General features: G+C 40.4%; 1 protein-coding gene across 2 annotated transcripts in view; it reads right to left on the reverse strand.

Moving 5' to 3' along the window:
* Positions 1-355: 355 nt before the first annotated feature.
* The window catches only part of KDM1A (lysine demethylase 1A), a 28,220-nt gene continuing 5,205 nt past the window's right edge, over positions 356-23,370 (reverse strand). The window contains exons 3-20 of one of the 2 annotated variants that reach the window (XM_056508887.1): positions 20,079-20,138; positions 16,288-16,421; positions 14,539-14,617; positions 13,546-13,638; positions 12,723-12,829; positions 11,628-11,709; positions 11,282-11,376; positions 10,297-10,439; positions 9,765-9,855; positions 8,966-9,100; positions 7,706-7,779; positions 6,966-7,077; positions 6,453-6,585; positions 5,561-5,748; positions 5,026-5,140; positions 3,905-4,032; positions 3,450-3,596; positions 356-2,437 (exon numbers count right to left, since the gene is read on the reverse strand). In XM_056508887.1, coding sequence (XP_056364862.1) covers positions 2,252-2,437; positions 3,450-3,596; positions 3,905-4,032; positions 5,026-5,140; positions 5,561-5,748; positions 6,453-6,585; positions 6,966-7,077; positions 7,706-7,779; positions 8,966-9,100; positions 9,765-9,855; positions 10,297-10,439; positions 11,282-11,376; positions 11,628-11,709; positions 12,723-12,829; positions 13,546-13,638; positions 14,539-14,617; positions 16,288-16,421; positions 20,079-20,138 — 2,102 coding nt within the window. In that variant the 3' untranslated portion in view covers positions 356-2,251. The remainder of the gene's footprint in view (positions 2,438-3,449; positions 3,597-3,904; positions 4,033-5,025; positions 5,141-5,560; positions 5,749-6,452; positions 6,586-6,965; positions 7,078-7,705; positions 7,780-8,965; positions 9,101-9,764; positions 9,856-10,296; positions 10,440-11,281; positions 11,377-11,627; positions 11,710-12,722; positions 12,830-13,545; positions 13,639-14,538; positions 14,618-16,287; positions 16,422-20,078; positions 20,139-23,370) is intronic. The other variant, XM_056508888.1, reaches the window with a different exon arrangement.

Here is a 23,370-nt window from a genome sequence, read left to right on the forward strand (position 1 = left end):
CATTAATGCAAGGTGAAGTCCTACAGAGATAGCATTTGTTAAACATTTGTCTAAGAAAATTGAATTTGGCTTGGCTGAGCTCCTTCTGTCCCAGTTCAGAGGCAGCTACTGAGCATCAATAAAGAGAGGGTTATTTACCTGTAGCTGCAAAACCACTGCTGTGTGTGGCCTGCCAAGAGCAGCAGAGCTGTACATGTGCCAGTGGTGTTATTCTCCAAAGCTGCCATGTCTGCTCCAAGTCAGTTCCATGGTTCTGTGCCCTGTGGGTCAAGACCAGGCTCACCACTGCTCCATGGGGACAGTGCACTGCACCAGTGCCACCCATCATGGCATTGCTGCTCAAGAGCCAGAAAACTTCACATTTTCCAAAACCTTTATTTCACTCTGATCTTTTCCATCAGTCACATGTGCTTGCTTCAGTGGGTTCAGGTGGACTCTGAGTGCTCCAGCTGCAAAGCTCTTTGCCTCAGTTGCACCTGTGAGAAGGTTGCTGCTGTAGATCATCTTCACTGGTGAGATGTTGAGGCAGAGCCTGTGTGCTGCCCCAGGCCCAGGGTTCCCAATCAGCTGCTCACAGAAGGGCAGTGTTGCACATTGACCTCCAGAGCCACATGCAGAGCTGCAGAGGCAGCTGACAGCTCCCCTTCACTCTGATTCCTTGTAAACAGCTGCTCAACAGCACTGCCACCAACAAGCAGCCCAATGCCCACTGGCCTGTCCTGCAGAGGCAGGGAGTGCCCAGCAGCTCTGCAGCCAGTCCCCCTGACCTCTGGCTGCTTTTATCCTGCAGCACTGCTTCTCCCTGGCACAGGGCACTGCCTGCCTGGACCCACTCACTCATGTTCCCAGCAGCCTTCCTCCTGTCAGCTGCCAGTGTTCTTATCCTTGTTGTCCTCACTAATGTGCTTTTCAATCCAGGGGTCAGAAACCCAGACTCACTTCCCTGGTTTCAGCAGTTGCACAGATGAACACACACAATATTGTTTTCAAGTTCTTGTAGCAGAGGCTTACAAAATTGAGACAAATAATTAATCCAAATATTCATTCTAACCACCATCCTACCAGTGCTGAAGTTTCCTGCCACTCTCTGCTGGTTTCTTGGAATGTATTCCCACCACTTGTGGGACATGGACCCCTTATCAAAGACAGGCCATAGAGAGGGCAGGGGCAAATCACAGGCTAATCCCAAAAGAGGTGGATATAAGTGAGAATCAGGTATCTGTCAGGGCAGGCCTATGCCATGTGAGGGGTTCTAGCAGCAGAGGATGTTTGCCACAAGCCTGGTGCCACAGCTACCAGGTGGACAAAGGGTGTTCCCTGTCCTGCTGCAGGTTAAGGCAGAGGGTCACAGGCAGACAGTGCTACTGTACCAGGAGTCAGCTCTGTGCCAGAGCTTTCTGGCAGAAAGTTACAACCATAACAAAGGCATTTGACAGATCTTTTATGGATATCCATACATCAGATGGCAGCTCCAAAGCAGGGATTTCCAGACTGGGGATGTCCCATTGTTTCTCTCATCCCAAGAAGCACTGCCTGTTCTCCTGGCCCCTTTAAGGTTAAAGGACAAGCACTGGCGTTCGCTTAGATGCCCTGGGATGACCATTTCAGTCTCCTTTGGAATGTTTAACACTCCAAGAGGCATTCAGTGGTTCTATGCACTGCAACAGGTGGGCAGCAGTACAGCACACACAGTTCACCTCAGGACATTGGAACACTCCTCAGCACCTTTTCTTTTGTTGGAAGTATTTAATAAAACAGTATGCTTAGCATACTCAGTGATAGCAGGATGCAGTGGTGTAGCAGCCAATGGACCATTTTAGAGAGGTTTGCTTTGCTGTTGCTGGTAGGCAAACAGTTGCCCCAAATTCTTGAATGCCAGACAGGAATAGAATTGGTCAAAAATATTACTCTTCAAAACAAAGCCATAAAAAAACCACAAAGAAATTTACATACATTCTACACTAAGCTAGTATTCATAGCAACCAGCTTCTAGAGGTCCTTGTGCAATTACCAAACTGTAAATACACACATAGGTAGAAAAAAAACCCCCAAACACCCTAAAAAACCCTCCAGCTATTTTGACTTCCAAGAAGTATCTGCAGAGTCGAAGTCCCTGACCAGCTTTGCAGGAAAGGATTCTCTTTACCAACCCTTCAAAGATTCTGTGAAAGCTGCCAAGCTCCCGTAGGACCGTTCTGGTGCAGAATGCGGGCTCCTCCCAGCAGCCACGGCTGCAGCTGCCCGGTGTGTCTCACAGGCTGGCGGGCGGCGGGGGCGGCCCCGCGGGGCCGGGCTGGCGCGGCAGGGTGTACATGGCGCCCAGGAACTGGTCGGCGATGCGGCCGGCCTCGCGCAGCCCGCTCAGCAGCGCCCCGTGCACCGTGGCCGGGTAGTTGCGGATGGTGTGCTCGCCCGCGAAGAACAGCCGGGGGATGGGCTGCGGAAACAGCGCAAACGGCCTCTAATGGCAGCGCGATCTCACCCGCGGCAAGTACTGAACCATTCTAAGCGCTGTACAAATCACTCGGTAACGACCTGCCCCAGCTCTAACTCTAACCCTACTGCCAAACTGTCAGTTGTGTTTCATCCTGGAACATGAACTCTACCAAAGTTAGCAAACAAAAACTTCAACAACTTACTCTAATCAGTTTCTCTTTAAACTGAGAACTTGAATAGTTACCCACAGAATCATAAAAAGTGGGAGAAAATGGCTGTATATTACATTTTGCAGGGAATCATTTTATATCATTATACTTGAATAATTACCCACAGAATCATAGAAAGTGGGAGAAAATGTCTGTATATTACATTTTGCAGGGAATAATTTTATATCATTATACTTGAATAATTACCCACAGAATCATAAAAAGTGGGAGAAAATGTTTGTGTATTACATTTTGCAGGGAATCATTTTATTCATAGCTGTGTGTATTAATGGCTTGTATCATTAGAACAAGAACTCTAATAAAGCCAAAGCCACACAGCTTTTCCTGGCAGTGCTTTCAAGTGTGGCTGTTGCTTTCAAATTAATTCCCTGACCATGATCTGGAGGTGAGTCTCCTGCCTTCATTGTGTTGGGCCCCCTTTTGGAAGAGACCTTTTGATTCTTATTCTTCTCACTCTGGCCTTTACCCTCGTTCAAATCACTACAACTCACTTAAATATGGTCATGGACAACAAAAATATGGAGTACAAAACAGAGATAATTTTAAATACTCTGTTCATAATCAAACTGGCTTTCTGAATAAAAACACTTTCTTTAGGAAATGAATTACACCAAACCTGTGATGACAGAATTAATGAATGAAAAAAACTAATTATTTTACAAGTTTTAATCATTCATTGTAAGATATAAGTTACCTAAACTTGTGTTTAGATACGAATGTAAATTTTACAGAAAAATCATTCTGTTTTGAGGTTTTTGTAAAGATAACTGGGACATTTCTCACCTGTGGAGCACCTGGAATGGCTGGCCCTGGAGTAATTGGCTGAGCCATCAGATCATAGTCATTGCCAGAGGATCCAGCAGCCACGTAGGAGTAGGAGCCCCTGGCCCAGGGGTCAGCACGCCAGCGGGACACCACGGTCTCCTTAGGCTGAGACAAGACAGGAGCTTCACTTGTTGAGAAAGTGCAAATTCCAGAGTTTGTGACAAATACAAACAAAGCAAATTGCAACAATACAAGGGACAAAGTCCTTGGGCTGATGTTATAAATGTGGTGGAACTCCACGTTTACAATTTCTGTAATAAATCTTTGATGGCAATTCCTCAAGTCTTTCCAAAGTATTACCAGCCCCCTCAGCTGAACTCAGGCATCTACAGCTGCACAGGCCTGCTGTGTGTGTTGTTTCTTCCCCCACACAAAGCCAGTGCACTCTCCCCTCTCCCTCAGCCAGATCTCACCTGGGGCACAGCACTGCTGCCAAAGATGCCTTTGAGAATAGCAAGGCACCGACCAACAATGACATCATCACTGATGTTCTCCATGATCCCTGCTGCTTCTCCTGCTACCAAGGCCAACAAAATTGGTGCTGGGAGGAGTAGGAGAGAATAAAAAACAAAGCAATTGAATTACTGAAATTGAACATTTTGATTGGACAAGTTGGACTTGGATAGACATGGATCTGCAGTTAATCCACGAGGTTAGAGACTAAAATCCAACAAAGTAGTCCTAAATTTACCATGATCAAGTCAATATAGCAAAAAGAAAATGAATTTATATATGCCATGGTACTACTTAGAATTATCAAGAGAATTGATGTATTAAAAAGTAAATAAATACATCAGGAATGATGTTCCAATGTTTCACAGTCTAAGCACATTAACTACTACCCAACTATCCATGAGAAATGGTAATTGTTTTTTATTTCAGCCATCTGACTTGTGCTTCAACATGAGGTTTTACTGCATTTCTGCTTCATTTCTACCTGCTCTTCAAGAGAAGGAAGACTTAGAATTTAGCATGTGAAGCTGATTTGTACATGACATGACCTTTCCATCTAAGCCAAACCATGACCCTACTTGTTAACTTTACAACAGAGCCATCATATAGCCACAAAAGCCATAAGAACAGCCTTGCTCATTACTTATATTCCTCCAGTAAAAGAAAACCAACTGTAAAACAACTAACTCACTTAGTAATGTTATATTCCCCTTTGCTTTTAGTCTGGGCAATGGCAGTAACAAAACCAGTACACTTAGTGCAGAGATCTCCTGACAATCCATTGTGGCAGCACCAGCCACAGATAAGCCAAAACTGTCCTGCTGTAGCAGTAATGCAATTTAACAGGCCTGGAACCTGTATTAGCATTAGTAAACTCACATTTATCTCTGTGCTGCCCTAACCTACTACAGAACTGTCTGCAATCAGTGCTGCTCTTTGTGCTTCCATTTGTCTTCCTAAAAATCCTCCCTTCTTATCATACCCACATGTGAACACTAACAGCTTTTTAAAAAGTGTTTTTTTCTAGATCTGAAACTATACAAATAAGACACTGGCAAAAGCAGACATGCACCACAGCTACCTTTGTACAGGTTCCAAAAGAGGAAAAGTTCTCCTCTGCTTGCAGTAGTGCTCCCAACATGGCCAAACAAATTGACACTGGGATCCCAGAAGACACGATCAAAACACAGCACAACCTGGAGAGAACAAGTACCAACAGTTAGGAAGAGTGCAGGAAAAAATAAAAATAAAGCAAATTACACTCATGGATGTTTATCACTGGACACATCATGAAAGGGAAATCTGGTGAATATATAGTGCATATATATAATGCATGGAGGTGTTTGCCTCCAACTGCCTCCCCACAGGTTACTGTGCTCTCAGAATTTACCAGTTTTCTGGTTAACAAGTTCCATCAGATCTACTTCTGCAATTTAATTATTTTAAGCCTGTGTGAGAAATAGACAAGAAGCCCTTATAGTTCCTCAGACAATTTTGATCATCAAAGCCTAACAAAACAGCTGTGGAAAAGGCACTGACAGATTCCACCAGGCAGATCCCCCCCAGATTTCAGATTCTATGAAGCTCTGGCCTGTGCAGCCCCAGTGACAATGCACCTTGTTCAGGTTGCCAAATCCCATCCGCTGCACTGCAGAGGTTTTCCACTCAGGAAGGGGTGGCACAAACTGCACAGCTGGAGGCTGCTGCTTCAGCACCCCCAGGGGCAGAGTGCACAGCACAGCATCACACTTATAGATGAAGGTCTGGCTGGTGGATCGGGTATTTACAGCTATCACTTCACAGCCTGGAAAAGGGAGAGAAAACCAGTTTAATAGGCCATGAGGAAAAGCACTGGATTAAAAATAAAGAAATTACCATAACCACGTCAGAAAGTATTTTGTTTATGGACAGCTTTATACTAACAGTACTTGTAGGCAAGTTGCTACTGGCCATTTAGCTCTATTCCAGGAAACACAATTAAGACAGCATCTGAAAATAGCCTTACTGGGATAAGCCTAAAGGTTCATCCAGGTCAGTAAATATTATTTAAATATAAATAAACAAGTAGAGAGTGAGCCTCTTATTGCATTGCTCTCCCAGCTGAGAGTTTCCCAAGCCCAATGTTTTGAAGAACAACAAAAAAATACATTCCTTCCATTACATTAATTTATATTTCTAATAACAGGTCCTGTAGCACCAAGCCTTAATGCAGCCTCAGATCTCTTACTTCAGATGCTTCAATCAATGAAGTAAATAAATAATGTGAACAATCAGCAAATACATCTGGAAAAGACTGTGTCAAATGAGTCACAGAAAAAAATCAAAAAACCACTCAAAAAATCTCCAGCAACTACTTATACAATCCCAATAAGAAACATGGCTGTTTATCTAACCCCAGACATGTAATAGGAGGGTTTTACACTATCATTCCTCACAGTTCCTGCCAGAAGCACTGAAATCTGTGTTCTCTGTCCCACTCCTGGGAGCAGCTCCCTCAGGCTCACGTACCTGAGGCTGTGTAGCGAACCTGCCGCACGGCCGTGTTTAATTTGATGTCCAGCCCTTCTGCTAAGGCTACTGGCACACAGGAATATCCATTCCTCACAGTCAAGTGACTGCCTGTGAATTCAAAGTCATCATCCTAAAATGAAGAGGGACAAAAAGCATGCATTCGTCATGAAGTCCCCTAAGTCAACAGAAAATAATCAACAATTCTACATAATGGCAAAAGTTATTTCAAAAACTTTTGTTAAAGAGTCATATAAATATGAAATTCTTTCTGATTATTCATCAAGTAGTAAGTGTGGAAACTTTAAGCAGACAGTACTATTAGAGATTGTTTTGGCACTAACAAAAAGCTGTCTGGAATTTCATCATCAAATAATAATCACATAAGAATTCAGTACCTGCACAAAAGCAGACACACCTAACAGTTAGAAACTCTTAACATGGACAAACTTTCATGAGAATGAAATAAAAATAATTCAAGTTTTAATGAATTGCTGAGTATTGACAACCTACCTGGTCCCAGTGCTTCAGTGAAAGTGTGGAAAGGGGTGTAGCATTAGCAAATTCTAGGTTTGCAAAATGCCAGTCAAGTATTTGCCTGTCTCTTGATGACAAATAAACATCACTAGAAAAAACAAATATAACACAAAGCCATTTAGTTTATTAGAACAGCATATTGTAAATGCATTGCTTCTGAAAATTTCTTCACAAGTCATTTCTGAGTCTCTTAGTCCAGAAATAAAAACATTAGAAAACAATACAGATTCTGTTTCAAACATCTGGACCTCTCTCATGAAAGCTGAGTATCAAAACCCAGCAAATTCAGGTTTTTAAAGCAGAGTTCATGTAAAATACTCAAAGAGAAGCTAAAAATTTCAGAAATAAAAAAGGTTACATAGAAAATGGCTAAGTAAAATTGCACAGAATAATAATATTGTACCAATATAAGTAGGATTGTATGCTGTCATCACTGACAGGTATTTAAAACCTCAAATGCCTTTTGAGATCAGGCACTGATTACTGCCAGGATTTCTACAGAATCAGCCTCTCAGAACAACCTTTTCTGTTTGAGTCATCTCTAAAAATGAGGAAGTTGAGCTCTAAAGCTGAGGGAACTCAAACTCCACGTTTGTACCTTTGTAACCCCTTGAGTTCCCATAATAAAAGCATCCCATAACATTTCAGAAATTCAAGGAAAAGGCAATAAAAGAACTGTTTTTCTAAGTATTGATCCTTTTAGTTTGTATCTTTACCTTGGTGGGTTGGCTTCAAGTTCTTGTAGTTTCTCTTCCAGTTTTCCCTGTGTTTCTGCCAATTCATCATATTCCTATTAAGATTAAAAGCTAACATTAAAACCAGTTCACATGTAAAAGGACTTGAAGACATCATGTAGCATCAAGAGAAATCCCTAGAAAAATCACTTCATGGATTTAGTGGAGGCTAAATCAAGTTTGTTTTATTTTCAACATTTAATTCAGCATATTTTGCTCTTCTGCTCTTTGTATATAGAGAGGTCTGTGTCACACTGCAGGAAAGATTAGTTTGGTGATATTTCAGATATTTCAGGAATTTAAACACAAGGGTCCATTACATTCCTGATATTTTAAGGGTTCCTATGGCTCTGACAGCTTCATATTCCACAAACTATTTCTTCTGTTCTTCTCTGTCTTAAAAGTTTATATCTAATATTGAACATGGAGATTTGCAAAGCAGAATCAATCATATGTAAAAACCAAAGACATTATTTAGTTCAAGCTTTTTCCTGATTTCAAAAAGTATAAGTAAAACTAGGTATAAAGTCAACAGCCATCTTCCTTCAAAGCACAATAATTTGGAGTGTCCAATAAAAACAACAGGAGCACAAAGCTGTTCACTGGTGACAAAACAGAAGAGCCACTACTAATGTATATACACATACAAACAGACCCAGAGCTTCCAAATAAGGGTTCATATCTCTGTTTAGCAAGCAGCTGAAAAATGATCCTTAGTTCTACCTGACCTGGGTTAGAATCTGTGCTCACCATCATAGATGGAACAGTTTTTACAGTTTCCTTTTTAAGGCACATCCCTACATCAAGATATTCCCAGAGAGGGGAAGTAACTCTGCTTGTCAAGACAGAGCTCTGTGCATGATAATCTTTGGATAGAAAGAAGTCTTTTAGTCAAGAAATCACCTTTATTTATCTTAGAGAAAAGGTAACTCTTGAAATGCAGATTTTATTTCCAGGCTATTGTGAAATCTAGCTGTATTAAAGACCAAATCTGACCTATAAATTCATCTCCAAAACATTCCATGCTGTCTGACATGAGCCAGCACAGATTTATCTAAAACTGAGCTTTAGTATTCCCCAGCTAAAGATACTCAATGCAGAGCTATCAGAGTTACTGTTAATTATGTTCTCTGGAAAACACTGGATCACAGCAAGAGATGTGCAAACATTTCTATTGGCTGATTTCATCTGGCTGTCCAAGTCCTGAGAAGACAAACACATAACATGTATGACATCCTTTACCTTGCAAAGAGCAGTCAGGTCTCTGTGCTTGCTTTTCACAAGGAACTCTGCTGTAATATCTCGAGGTGGCTTCACTTCTGATGCTTCCTTATATTGCTGATGAAGTTCTTTAATCTTCTCCTTTAAATTCACCATCTTTGAAGATAGAAAGAAAGGGGGGAAAATGATGAAAGGCAGATTTCAACAAGTTACTATGTAAACTGGATATTCACCTCAAACTATGTCATTATACAAAAGAGATTTCCTGGTTTTGGAAGTATCACAGATACATGCAAGTAAATACCACCAACCCTAAATATGGCTCAAACCCATCATCATTGATTTCTTACTATGTTGCAAGTAATTTCAGAGCAGTCCACAAGTGTTTTCAATTTGAAAAACTTCCACAGAAAAGTAAAGATGTCATTTACCACGAGCAAAAATAATGGAAGTAGTCCTAAACCACTTTTTCTGTACTGCAAATCAGATGGGTAGTAAAGACAGTAAACATTTCCAAATAGCCCCCAAAAGCCTCAGCCAGTATCAGCATCTCCAAAGGAAGCTATGAAACATCACTGTTTATCATGCCTTCCTTTCTTTTCCCATATTATGTTTTATGGTTTTCTGCCTAAGCAATTTTTCTCCTCCTCAAGCAGATGACACCTTTGTCCTAACAGGGCTTCTAAGCAGGTCTTAAGCAATGAGATATTTTAAGAACAGCATTAATAGCAACTTTTTGATGTTTTTCTTTGGACATTTTTGTACATTTTGCCACTTTCTGAGGAACACAATGCCTATTATCTTAAATATCTCATCTGACCTTGTTAAGAAGATCTTTCAATTCCTCCTGTGTTTTCACAATTTTTTTCCAGTGCTCAATCTGCTCATCCTTCACATGTTTCTCCTGCAATCTGGAAAAGGTGAGAAGTGAGAGTCAGGTCAACATAAAATGCTTGTGTTAATGAGAAAACTTATTATCACAATCTAATTAGTGGAACATGATAAAACTGCATGTCATGGGATATTTTAGTAAATACCTGTATGGCAACTGGAAAATTAATGCAAATTTCTGTAAATAAGGGATACATGACTAGCTAAAATGTGAGTGTGAAGTCACCTTCTGCTATTAAAGGGCATTACAATTGCCATTGGCTTTCAAGCAGTGTTAGTGCACTGTATGGACACCAAGCACACTGAGTGGCTGTAGCAATGATTTCAAGAAGAGAGGTTGCTCCTTTAACCATCTGTGAGATCAAGCAACTGTATCAAAAGGGTAATGCTTACATCTAGGAGCACCAGAATTGTTTCAGGTATCTTTTGGAAATTCATCCAAAAAGAGAGAAGTCACTTACTGTATGACAACCTCCAGAGCCTGACCTAGGGAGACAGGCTTATTATTGAGAACATTAAAATCCAGCTGATGACTAAGATAGGATGTGGCTTCCAGCAGACGATTAAATTCTTGCTCCACCATTTCATCTTTCTCTTTGGGAACCTAGGAGACAAAAGAACAAGCATTGTTCTTAACCCATTCATAAATAATGCAGTTGCTGAGAACAGCCCTTGGGAAAAAAAAAATTAATACCCTCAGCTCTGTCAAATGATCAGACACCAAGGTCTGTACAACACAATGTCACACTTTGCCAGGATGGGCACAAGAAGTGTCAAACCACAATGACAACAGACTTCTCTTGCAAGAGAAACCAAACTGCCTTAGGGGCTCATAGGATTTCCTTACTGGAAAGAAAGGTGTGTTCATCAAAGCTACAGAAGCTTGCCAAAAGACTCTGATGTAGAATGGCTCTACACAATCACAAGGCTTTAGAGGGCTTGGCATAGCTCAGTGAAGTAGACAGACAGTAATTTATCTTCTGGAATGGTCACTGTGAGTGAGAAGTACCAATCCAGCTTTTCTAGGATGATGGTGGAAACACTGCTGGACACGTATGGAATGGTGGCATTTAACTGTACTGATGATACTCAGTTAAATAGTGAGTGCTGCCAGTGTGAAAATACCTGTTACATGATGAGAGCTCAAGTGCTGGAAAGAGCAAACCTCACATCTGTTAAACCGCGCACGGCTTAAACAAAGGAGAGAGAACTTGGCTTCCACAAAACCTCTGAAATGCAAAGGTAAAAACTCATGTGGAAAGAGCAGGTTTTAGAAGAATATGTGCAGGTATGCTACAGTATTACTCAAATGCCTAAAAAGGGACACACACTTTCCTTCCTCCCTCTCTCTGGAAGCCATCTCATGCTACACCAATAGCCTGGTACCAAACAGATTTGAGATTTGACTTTTTTTTAAAAGGTTCATGGAAACAGTATCACACTTACAGCTTGTCCATTAGCTTCATAAAGTGGACATTTTTGTTTGATCTTTGCCAGTTCCATATTTACTTGTTTGCTGACCACAGCCATGGGATTTCCTCCTGGAAAAGATTTTCTATGGTTAACAGAGACCCTGTCTCTTTAGGGTCACTCCCATCATACAGCTTTGCTATTTATGAAAACCACTAACTGCCAAAAAGCCTGAATGAGAACACACACCTCTAAAGAGTTAAAAATACCCAAGTATTTTGGCCATGAAAGAAAATAGCATTAAGGTTTCACATTTACAGCATCTTGCCTCCCAGTTCTCCTCCCTGAGGAAATCAAATCCCTTTTTGATTTTGAAACTCACCAAGTCCTGTTACCACCATTGCTCCCAGATCAGCAACGTAATTCCCTTTGCGAAAGGTGGCAACTCTTCCTCCTACCCGGTCCTTTGGAAAGCACAAACAAGATTTTAAGCCTCCAGTTACACTCAGCAAGACATCTCACTGAAATATAATCACTGAAACATCTACAAAACATGGTGCAAGTATTCTCTTAACTGAAGGTTCAATAAACAGAATGTACACTTTTCTAAAAACCCCTGCAAATGAGCTCAATCATAATTAATTTGCCTAAGTTAAGGAATAAAATGCTTAAGTAGCATTTTAAAAAGGGGGAAAAGAAAAAAACACTAAAGAAATAGAAAAAAATATGTCTAATCTGATTTGGGCAGATTTCACACAGTATTTCTACAGTAGGATCCACTGTGATTCCAAAGCCAATCCCTTCACTGTCCATGCACAAATTTAGTTATGTACTAGATTTCCTCCTCTCCCTCATGCCTAAAGAATTTTAGCTTTTTATATATTTTTCATGTATTTTTAACTTTGTAGATTTTCAATAAACAGTTATAACTTCTAGTATTTTTCCTGCACTCTCTCACAGTTTAACAAACTATTAATAATACACTCTTGAAATTCTCCTGAAAGAACAAGCAGCCAGTTCCTACACTACAAAATGTAGCACTAATTTTAAAGTCTCTTTTAAGAACACAGTAATAAAGAATTAATCTAGGTTTAAAATCCCACTTCATGTTGTATGGCAGTTCCAAGCCATGATTATTTTTAACAAGCAAGTTCTCAAAATATGGACATGCATTCTGCTTTCTGATGAAAAAGCAGTTTCTAATCATGAAAGAAGGTTGCTGTAAGCTGTTCCTGGTATAAGCACACAGCACTAGCACCTGATTATCCAGCCCAGCTCTGAGAAGGAATCAGCCAGCTCCCAGCAAGAACAGATGCACTCAGTTCCCTGCTGTGGGACAGGTTCAGGATCAGCAGTTCATCCTGACTGCCTGGAACATCACACCCACTGACCCCCCCCTGAGCACCTGCTGGGCCACAGCCCTGCTCTGCTACTGAACAGGGTTACTGGGTAAGTTAAATAGCACAGAAATTCATACTCTGGCTTCCAGAACTGTGACATCCATTCCAAAACTCTGCAACTGGCGAGCTGCTGCCAACCCAGAGACTCCAGAACCAATAATGATCACCTTTCCTGTCTTCTTGGCTGAGGAAAGAGAAAAATCAGCTGCAGTCATTCTTTATACATGCAGCACTAAATTGCAAAAACAGTCACATTAAAGTTGCATTTAAGATATCAAGAACAAAAAACAGCTTTCTTCTCTTGAGTAGTTCTAAGAGAACAAAATCTTTAACAAAAAGAAAACTGAAGTAATTCTGATAACACTGAGACAGGTAAAAGGAAAATACACTAGCAGTGCATCTGGAACCAGGAAATTAACAGCAGAAAAAATGCTCCAGATGACTGTGTGAAGAAAGCAACTCATATTAATTACTGGGGACAAAGTATCACAGTTTGACTCCTTTCTGCTCCAGAAGAATAAAACTTTAAAAGGGCAGAGAAGTTCACTTCCAAAATTCAAGAATCACATAAGCATGTAACAAATCTAAGTACAATATTGTGCTTCTGACTTCAGTTATTCAAATGAGGAACCAAGATAACTTATTAAAAAGCAACAGCCACTGAATTATCTACAGAAGATTTGCCAACATTTTTTCCTCTCACAGTGATTTATGTAAATACATGGCTTCTCTATGCCAAAATAAAACACATTAACATCAATACTCAGATGGCTTTCCAGCCTCTTTTTTAAAATTTTCTTAGCATTGCAATTCTGAAAAAGAGCACTCAAAAAACAGTCCTAAGAAATCATGGAACAATAAAACAGAACTTCAATTAGAAACAATGTTCAAATTTCTTACTTGGAAGGGGCTTCACTCTTTTGTAGATGCCGAAGTTGATCAGCCCATGACGCTCCAGGTAGCTGTGAACCCTGTGAACGAGCACTGTGTCACCTGAAAGAATGTGCAAAGTTTCAAAGTTATTCTGTATGTCTAGCAGCACTATGATATAATTATGATATAAATATCAGGACATATTCACAGCAGCAATCTGGTCAAGTCCCACTAAGCACATCCTGCCCTACAGCTCTGCTGCCCTACTGATCCACTCATCGTCCTGAGGCTACTCTTCTGAAAATCACCCATGCTGTACTGCAGGTTTGAATCCTGCCTGAAAAGCTGTACAGGACATTAGGTGCTGCTTTTCATCTTTTCTGAAACTGACTGCAAAATCATGACACAGAACTGTGATGTGATTTCTGGTATTATGCCAATACTTACTGCAACACTGAACTCTCATTTTTATTTTTAAAAGCAAAATAATTCACTGTTTTGCAATCCTTGACAGTATATTTGCATTCATTTCAGCACTATTTTCTCCTTCAATTTTTTTTATGGCTACCCTCCACCTTTTTCCAGTTTATTGGGATCTTTTCTGAGAAGTGTGGAATGGTCTCCATTTGCAAGCAGTAACTCCTCACTCTTTTACTTCCAGTCTGTTCAAGTCTTTTAGAAAACCTCCCAAAAACCATATGATTAATAATGTTTTACAGCTGAAAACCACCAAGAAGCTGCAGCAGACCTTAAAAGCTGCACATGAATTAACCCTACTAACAATCCATCTTTTTAGCAGCTTTTATGAATCCTGCTAGTGATATTTCTTTACCAGACAATGAACTCTACCAAATCTGAGCCTTCAGTATAATGCATTATCCCAGTCTGTGCATGACCATTCATGGAGCTCCACTAACAAAGGACTGAAATATCTGAAGCAGCTTTTCATCAAACAAAACTGAAAAAAAAACCAGCAATGATACACACAGTATGATTTTGGCAATGAAAAAGTTGACTTACTATTATAAGGTGCTTCTAATTGTTGGATAGTTGCTTCAAATGTCAGCTGAATCTTGGGGTTATCCAACCAGAGCTGCAGCTGGATTTAAACAAACAATGCCACATGTTATATTGAGCAATACAAAAGGTGTTTCCAGGTGTGTGTTTGCTACCAAATACTGCCAGATGAAACCCCAGAATGAATTAAACTTTGGCAGGACTACCCAAGACACACTGAATTTCACTCTCCAGTGTTCCTTAAGGTGCAATACAGTCTGAAATTCTCACACCATTTCAAACAGTGGAAATGCACCAAGATAGCACAAAGATGTGTGTGGCTGGCAATGTCAGCCAGTACTGTCTTTTAGGCATCAGATTTCATGTCTTCATAAATCTACAGCAGTACTTATCACATTAGAAGATTTATTTATCTCTGACATTTATGATCTAATCAATCTTCACCAATATAAGACCATGGACTACACTGGCCACATATACACAAAAAAGCATATTTACACAACATTTACAGTTCAAAAATGGAGCAGGAAGAATTTTCTGTGATATGTTAGTAGGTCAATTCATACTTTCATGTTTTCCCAACAAAACTCCTACTTTGTAGCAGAGAGGCAGGAGTTAATAAATAGTTTTACTGTTCCATTCCTAGATCTAGGTCATAGATAGCATTTCCACTCCATTTTGCATTCCATAATTAGACATTTATTTGGGTATTTCCCTAGAGTTGCATTATACTCTACAGGACTATAGTAGTATAAGAGCTTCACAGTTCCTCACAGATACCACATTAAAGTGGAAATTCTACAACTATAATGAATAGGAAAGATTAAAAAATAATTCCCTCATAATTTGGGAGGCTATTTGAGGCAAATGGCTCATGAGGAGTCTGCACACTGCAGTTTGCAGCTCTGCTGAGCACTGGGTTCATATCAGCTGTGCACAGTCTCTGCTATTCTCACTGGACTCTTCTGGCTTCCTCTCACACTTCTCAAACAGGACTCCTGCTCAGGAATTTCTTCAAGTTCCTCTGTAGTCAGTAAAGCCCACAGAGCAGCAGTGCTGCTTTTCCCTGCAAATATCTCTCTCTAGTAATTTCTTAGTTTCAGTGGAAGGCTTTTCTGCTTCCAACACATTTTGTGCAAATTGCTTCCCAAACTTTTTGTCATGGTCTAGCCCGTTTTTACACATCTCATGACTTCCCAGAAGTTACAATTTGAGTTAGAGGAAAATTTGACAGGAATAACAGAAGTCATGCTCTTAGCATGAAGATGTTCACCACACATAAATCTTAAATAACTTCTTTAAGTTATTAAGCACTGGGTGTTACCATGGTCAATACCCTGTTATGTTTCTTGATCATCTTTAGTCTGTGAAAAAACTGAGTGGTGCATAAGGTGTTTTGTCTCTTAATTATGGTAGCACAACAATTTTCAAAATATTTCTTGCTTTCCTACTTTAATTTTTGAAATGTGAGTTCAGTTTTCGAAATTATTCTTTTCAAAATACAGAGAAAGTCTTGATCCCTGTTTTGGATGTTGTAAATACACTGGAGATTTTTTATGCTGCTCATAGCACTGCTTTGATCAAGAACTGGATAGCACATTCTTAACTACTTAAGAGCATGACAGATGCCAGAAATGAAACCCCACTGTCTGAAAACTAAAAATTCCATCAAACATGGTAACTGCCCAAAAGTCTCAGCAAGGTGCACAAATTTCCTGCCCTGTTTTCACCAAGACTTTACAACAAACTTACAGTGCGGTTCCTGATGTACAGAAACACCTTCTGAGTCTGCTGGGGCCCACTGATGATATCAGGGAAGCAGGCAGCTTCCTGGGATGTCATCCTGTCATGTGGGAGTCTGCTCTGGAAAGCTGCACCCTCCACACCTACAACAAAAACACAAGTAGTCTACAGGCACTGCAAAGGAACACTGCCCTTCCTGGCCAGGGCATTCAGCCAGGACATCACACAGGGGCCAACTTCATGGGATGCTTTCATTTAGTCCTTTCATTTACTTCTGCAGGACATACAGGTTTCCATGTCAACAGTTCTTTGAATTACAGGTATCTAGAGATAATGAAAAAACTACACTGTAAGAGATAAAGCAAACAAAAACCCCCAAAAAACAAAGTCTGAAAAATATCACATATCAATACATTATAAATAACACACACACACATGCACACATATGTATATGTATTAATTAAAACATGACTGTTTTAGATGCTGTCCTTAATTTGTGTGGTTTCCATTTTTTAACAGAACTGGAAAACCATTTTAGAACCTGTTCAAAGCCAAAATATCTGTAACATACAAGCACAGCATCTACCATCCACTCTCACCTGCTTCTCAAAGTTTATTTTGCACTGACCTCCTCCAGCTAAAGGAACCCACCTCAAACTCTTATTTTGCCTATCTGATATATTTACAGCACATAGTGCAATAAAATACAATCACACTTATGCATTTCCTGTGCTGCCTACAACAGATTTCCTACTTTTCACTTTTTTTTTTGCTCCACATGTAAAAGACTGATGCTGAACCCATACAAGAGAGGTGCTCTCTAAGAAAAGCCTTCATTCATATAGGAACCTGCATTCTACCAATTCCCACTGGAAGTGATGTAACTACATTTCTGTACCTTGCTTCCTTCAGTCTCCGGTATGTTGTACTACAGAAAAAGTGACAAACTAAGACACAGCTGCATCAAGTGCAACAGCACAAGTGCAGAAAGCAAATCCTGCAGGCACAGCAAGCAAAGCAAAGTCCTGAGATGTGAAATACAGCAAGAAAAATATAAACCTCCCATGTCCTAGAAGTGACTTCAATCAGGACAGAGGACAAGGTGTTCAATCTAGAAAGACAGAAGCCAATACATCCCAGGGGCAAAAAACCCCACAAGTAACACAGCATGATTCAGATCACTTACTGAAACTGGAATTGCTCAAAAGATTACAATAAATAGCAGAGTAAATATAAGCTTGCAGTGTGTTACACTAACCAAGGCAACTGTTTAAGAGGTTGAAGTTCATGTATAGCAGTACATGTCACTGTACCAGGGAGAGCAGTTCCCTGCTTTTAATTCTGGTGCCACCACACACCCCTTTAACTTCCAAGTACTTTTAATTCCCAAAGGTGCTGAAAAAAAAAAAAAAAAAATCAAAGAAGCAAATGGGGTTGTGAAACTAACAAAAAAACCCCAAACCAAAACCAAAACCCCCAAAACAAACCAACCAAAACCAATCACACAAAACCCCAACCAAACAAAAAAACCTCACAACAAGAAAAAAAAAAAAACAAAACCAAAAACCCCAAACTAAACAAACAACAAAAAAACCAACAAACCAAAAAACAACCAACCAAAAAAAAAACCCACAACCAAAAATTCATCCACAAGTAAAGATCAAAAGATCTGTGTAATGACTCAAGGTAAAGAAAACTGTCTGTAAACATTTACACAAATTTTACAAGAAGAAGAAATTAGTAAGAGAAGCTACAGAGCACTGCAAGTAAAATAAAATTAACCAAAGGAGAAGTTGACACACAATGTTTCCTGCACTAATATTCAGCTGTGGAATAGAAACCCACAGCTCTATCAGGACTTCAGTTTCTCCAGCAAGAACCATCCCCAGCCCTTCTGCTGTCCTTCCATCTAACACTGGCCCAAGTGTGCCAACATCTGCTCACCTATGAATTCTGTAAAACTGGGCATGGAAATCAAACCAGTTACCAATTTTCTGATATTTTATTAAAGCTAACAATCTTAATTAAGACCTGAAATGCTGAACCTGATTCCCTCTTACAGGTCTGTGCTAAAGGTTTGTGCTTCTCCAGGTACCTGTTGAAAAGCCATGCAGTCATCAAACACCAGCAAAATCTCAGATGTGTGAATTTAAGGCAACTTGGCAGTTTCTTAAAAAGTTTTGGGATTTACTTCTTCCAAGTGAGCAGCCAGAGAAGATGGTGCTGCTAAGTTTTGAAAAGAACTCCCAAGGTGGATTGAGTTTGGCCTTTAAGGCTTTCATGGCAATACCCAAACTTTAAAACTAGAATAACAGAGCAGCTCAAGATGAGCAAAGGTATTCAGTTAAAAAAAACAAAAAACAAACAAAACAAGTAATAAAACAACCCACAAGAGTGTTCCATACAAGAACTTAGAAAAAGCATAGCTATTATAGCAAAGATAGCATTTTTATTTGGCCAACCACTAGAAGATCTTATAAGAACTAAATGCCCTTGAATTTACTTCTGCAACTACACAGCTCAAATCTGAATGGATCTGGATTTCAGGCTAAATCCATTTCACACCCTTACTGCTTGCATTTCATGAAAACCACACATGACAGGGATTACCAGTCCAAAACTACGTGTTCCTCCTTGGGAAGGTTCTGCCTAGACTGAATTATCAGCTCCTCCTCACACACATTTGTGCACACACACTTGCCCATTCCTGACATTCAGCACTAACAACTAATTGGCTGAAGTTTTGTGTACTGAGTTTCTTCCCCACAGAAGAAATCCTGAGGGATGTTGTTTATTTAAAGAAAACATCTGCAGATGAACACACTGAATGAAAGGATTTTGGCTGTCAAACTGGACAGTTGTTAAGAGTATTCTCTCAGCATGTAATACAAAATGCAAAATATGCAGAATTTCCAATCAGCCAATGCCTATCTAAAAATGAAACAGGCATCCTTAAGCCCATGAGCCACAAAAACCAGCAGTTCCATGCAAATGATAACATCCATAACAGTATTTGGCTCCCTTACAATAGCAAAGGATGCACTCTTAGATGAGTATCCTGAAGTTCTATTTGCTTCAAAAAGAGCAACTTGGAGGTACAGAATAGATTCTGGAGCCTTTGACTCTTGTTTAAAACCCTAACCCTGAAGTGAGAGCAAAAGCAGCAGAGTTGGAGGAAGATTTTAAGTAACTTAGTACTCCAAGTACTAATCAAGTAACTCCAAGTACTTAGGAGTAAAGACAGCAATCCTGTGAGTGAAGCAGTGAGTACTGCCAGCAGCAGTACCAAGGCCAAATGGAGAATGCAATTCCCATTGCAGTCAGTGAGCAGCAGACTGTGAATCTGCCCAGCAATCTCCTGGGCTAAGTTTGACACAGGTCAAACACAAACCCTTCCAAAAGACAAAAAGAAAGGAGCAAAAAGGTACTCCTTGCTATGTTTCTTCAGCAGATTAGAAAAAAGTGTATACTGTTCTAAAGCTCTGTGTGTCAGTCTGGGTGGTACAACCTGGCTAGGTAAGAATCAGCTTCCTGTATGCTTAGACTCCTCTGAACATGGAGAGGAGTGGAGGGATGAGAGATCGGCCTGAGGCATTTCAACACAGGTTAGCTAGTGCCCTTTTCCACAGTTGTTAGAGACCTCAACTGAAATCTGAACAGCCCACATCTTTAAACAGTGGGTACCCAACTCCTGCAGCTCCTGCTAACCTGGGGCCAGCCACACCCATGCACACCTGCAAGCATCGACCCCTAACTGGCGGCTCTCGCTATCAGTGGCAAGCATCAAACGCCACCCTCACCTGATGCTTGGCCGTCTCCATACCCTCCAGAACTGTCGTCTTGAAGTCCTCCTGCTTGCCCTGTGGAAGGAAAGAGGAGAACTCAGGGACCTTACTCCATAAGTTAAACCATACTGGACATAAAGGCCCGGCAGTTGGCGTTTTAGGTATTAAATTTCACCAACTAACTAAACCCGTTTTCTGAGAATCCCATCCTCTGGAACCTAGGTTCAGGGCACCAAAAATTATGTTCTAAAGTGTCATCCAGGTTACTGGAACGCTTTACATCAGACTTAATGGGAAAGAAAGAAGTACACCACATGTAGCATTCCTGGTGGCTAAATACTTATGATCTGGCAGATGGATACCATCAGATTCTGTGGATCTCAAACCCTAAGAATTTGATAATCTTGTCTTTGGTGCTCCCAAGTCTCCCCACATCCCAAGGGGATAGTGAAAAGCATTTTGAAAAGCCTCTTATATTCAGGAGACCCTATTATTCCCCCACAAACCCTTCCTTTAAGCTTGATGCCAGAACAGTTCTTGAAAGGCTCAGACTACTTGTTTTGGCTTCAGTACCCTTGATACACCATCAGTGTTCTATCTAACACACTACAACTGCCTTTGAAGCCAATACACGTCATACCATTGATCAGGGATGTGATCAATACCCAGCACTGAAAGACACCAGCCTTTCAACATTCCCTGTGGTAGAAACATGAGGAAAGGCTAAGCACTCATCTAAAGATCTGAAGAAGTCTCAGAATTACCTTAGCCTGCATCTAAGTCCTAAACAGAACTGCAACACAGAGCACTTTGAGAAGAGGGATGAGTACAGCTGCAGTCTGCAGGAACAAAGCCATGACACACCTCACACACTGCTCACTTCACAGGAGACACCAGCTCTGAGGTGAGCCCATGGGCAATGCTCTTCCACCCTCAGATGTTCCCTGAAGTCCCCTGACCTGCAGAGCTCAGAAGCCATGGCACACTCCTGGCCCAGTGCTGTTCAGCTGGCCCCTGCTGTACAAAGGCTCCTTCAAACCACACAGCTCAACAGTCAGCAAGTCCAAATCAACAGGCACTGAAACACACTGCAGTGGTCACTGGAATGGAACAGCCACTTCCTAGAGCACAACTGCTCAGGTGGAACCTCCAAACAGGTAAGAGCAAGGTCTAACCTGAGGCTGAACACTGTTAATACTCTTCAGAGTCTGGGTGGACAATTTTACCAGATGTTATTTAAGGCTCTTAAGGAACACACTAACTGAGAAGAATTTCATCTGAACTACAGATTTAACCCCTAAAGCAAGACACAAAGTTAAACAAATGTTTCCATGCTGTTCTAAACTGGATTAATCTAGTGTCACAACATTAAACATCTACAGATAAAACAAAATAGGAACTGAAACAAGACAGACATTTTCCCTCAGTACAGCAGAGGAGCCATAGCTAGTACTTGTACAAAATTAGTCTACCAGCAGGGAAATAAAAAAACTCATGGTGAGACTGTGACAAATAATTGTATTTTGGCAGGCCTTACAAGGCCCAAGTTATGATTCTGTGAATAAACATATCTGCAACAGCAAGATATAATTCTTTACTTGATCGACATTGCAAGTATTTTATTTTGCAGGGAACATTTCAAGACTTGCTTCCATTCTAGGTGAGACTAACACAATTGAAACATAAATACTTACAGTCAAGCATAGGCCATTAATTTGCAATAGGAGTTTCACCTGTGCCTTCCATAAGTTAAGAAATTAAATAGATTCTGACTTCAGTCTATGGCATTCATAATCCCTGAATTAACACTGACAGTGAGCAGAGGGGAACAAACTGGTCTCAGCTTACAGAAAGAAATCAGAATCTTCCTCTTCTCATCACTATTACTGATTGCTTGGACACAATTCTAAATGCTACTCAGTCTGAGCAGAGAAGTGTGGAAACAAGGCCTGCTAGAGCAGATTGCCTCTCCTTCCCTGGAAGAAAGGTTCTAGCTGTAAAGGAGCTAGCAGCAAGCAAACTGCTGATCTCTGTTCAAACATCAAACTATTTCAGCTCAACAGAATGTGTGTGAAAGCAGAATCTGCTCAAAGTCTCAAGGCAACAGAATAACAGAGCATGAGCTGAAGAGCAGTGAGGAAGAAGGTCCACAAAGGAATCTAATTCATTTAACTCTCCACTGTCTCAAAATTAGGAATAGCTGCACACAAGTATCACAGAGTACTGAATTTATCTAGGAAAAGAGCCAAGTCAGATAAAATAGAGACAAAGCACCACTAAGTTTGACCATTCCCTTGATCTTAATCTTGATCATACTCAGTTCCTTAGAAAACAGCACCTAAAATTACAGGATTACCACAAAGTAAGAATACTGACAACACTAAAAGGCCAGGAGCTAGTAAAGAAAATCTTCTGTAGCTCAAAAAATGAAAATACAATTTGGTGAGGAAAAACAAAACAAAGATTCTTAGAGGAAAGAAAAAAAAGAAAAAAAGAAGCAAGCTCCTTGATTCCAAAAGGGATAGTAGCAAACAAGAACAGAAATGTCATCAGTCAGCACTGAAAGGGAGTTTGGAAGCTTTTTTGCTCTTAGACAATATTCCTCAAGTAAAAAAAAAGATACTGTAAGAAAATTACCTTAACCATGAAATACTGCCACACCTTTTGAAACTGCTCTGCAATAGCATGCAGTACATCTTGCAAATCCAGACTGTAATAGCCAAAACACCTGGAAGTCCCCACAGCTGGGCACATGGATGGAACTACTCAAGCAAGACCAGCACTGTGCTGCCACCTGTAGTGTGACACTCAATAATCCCCTTCCTGTCTGCAGGGACAGGCTAATGTAATACCACACCCTAGCACCAGCACATTTTGAAGTTGCACAACCAGGATTTTCAGCTCATGTGACAACCTGATGCCTCTACTACATTACCTGCATTTTTACAAGCTTTTAACACAGAAATGTATTTTTCAAGGTCTGCAATGAGAAAAAATTAATAGTAATAACCAGGCTAACTAAAATTTTCCTAGATTTTTAGTATGCAATCCTACTCTGGTATTACTGTCCAATTTATTTCTTACTGAACACTTCAATTTTTCCTTCAAAGTGACAGAGAGAGGGAAAACCTCAATTATAAACACTGCTTTTATATATAGCAGACTCCATGCTGCCTCCTCCTTCTAAAGGATGGCTGAACTAAAAGTTTCAAAGCACTTTTAACAGCCAGCATAAGAAGACCTGATGTTCTCCACATCTATATTAATAAAGACAAAACCAGAGAGATCCACAAACATATGTAGTCTC

This window comes from Oenanthe melanoleuca, chromosome 23, assembly GCF_029582105.1.
Source record: "Oenanthe melanoleuca isolate GR-GAL-2019-014 chromosome 23, OMel1.0, whole genome shotgun sequence".
NCBI lineage: Eukaryota > Metazoa > Chordata > Aves > Passeriformes > Muscicapidae > Oenanthe > Oenanthe melanoleuca.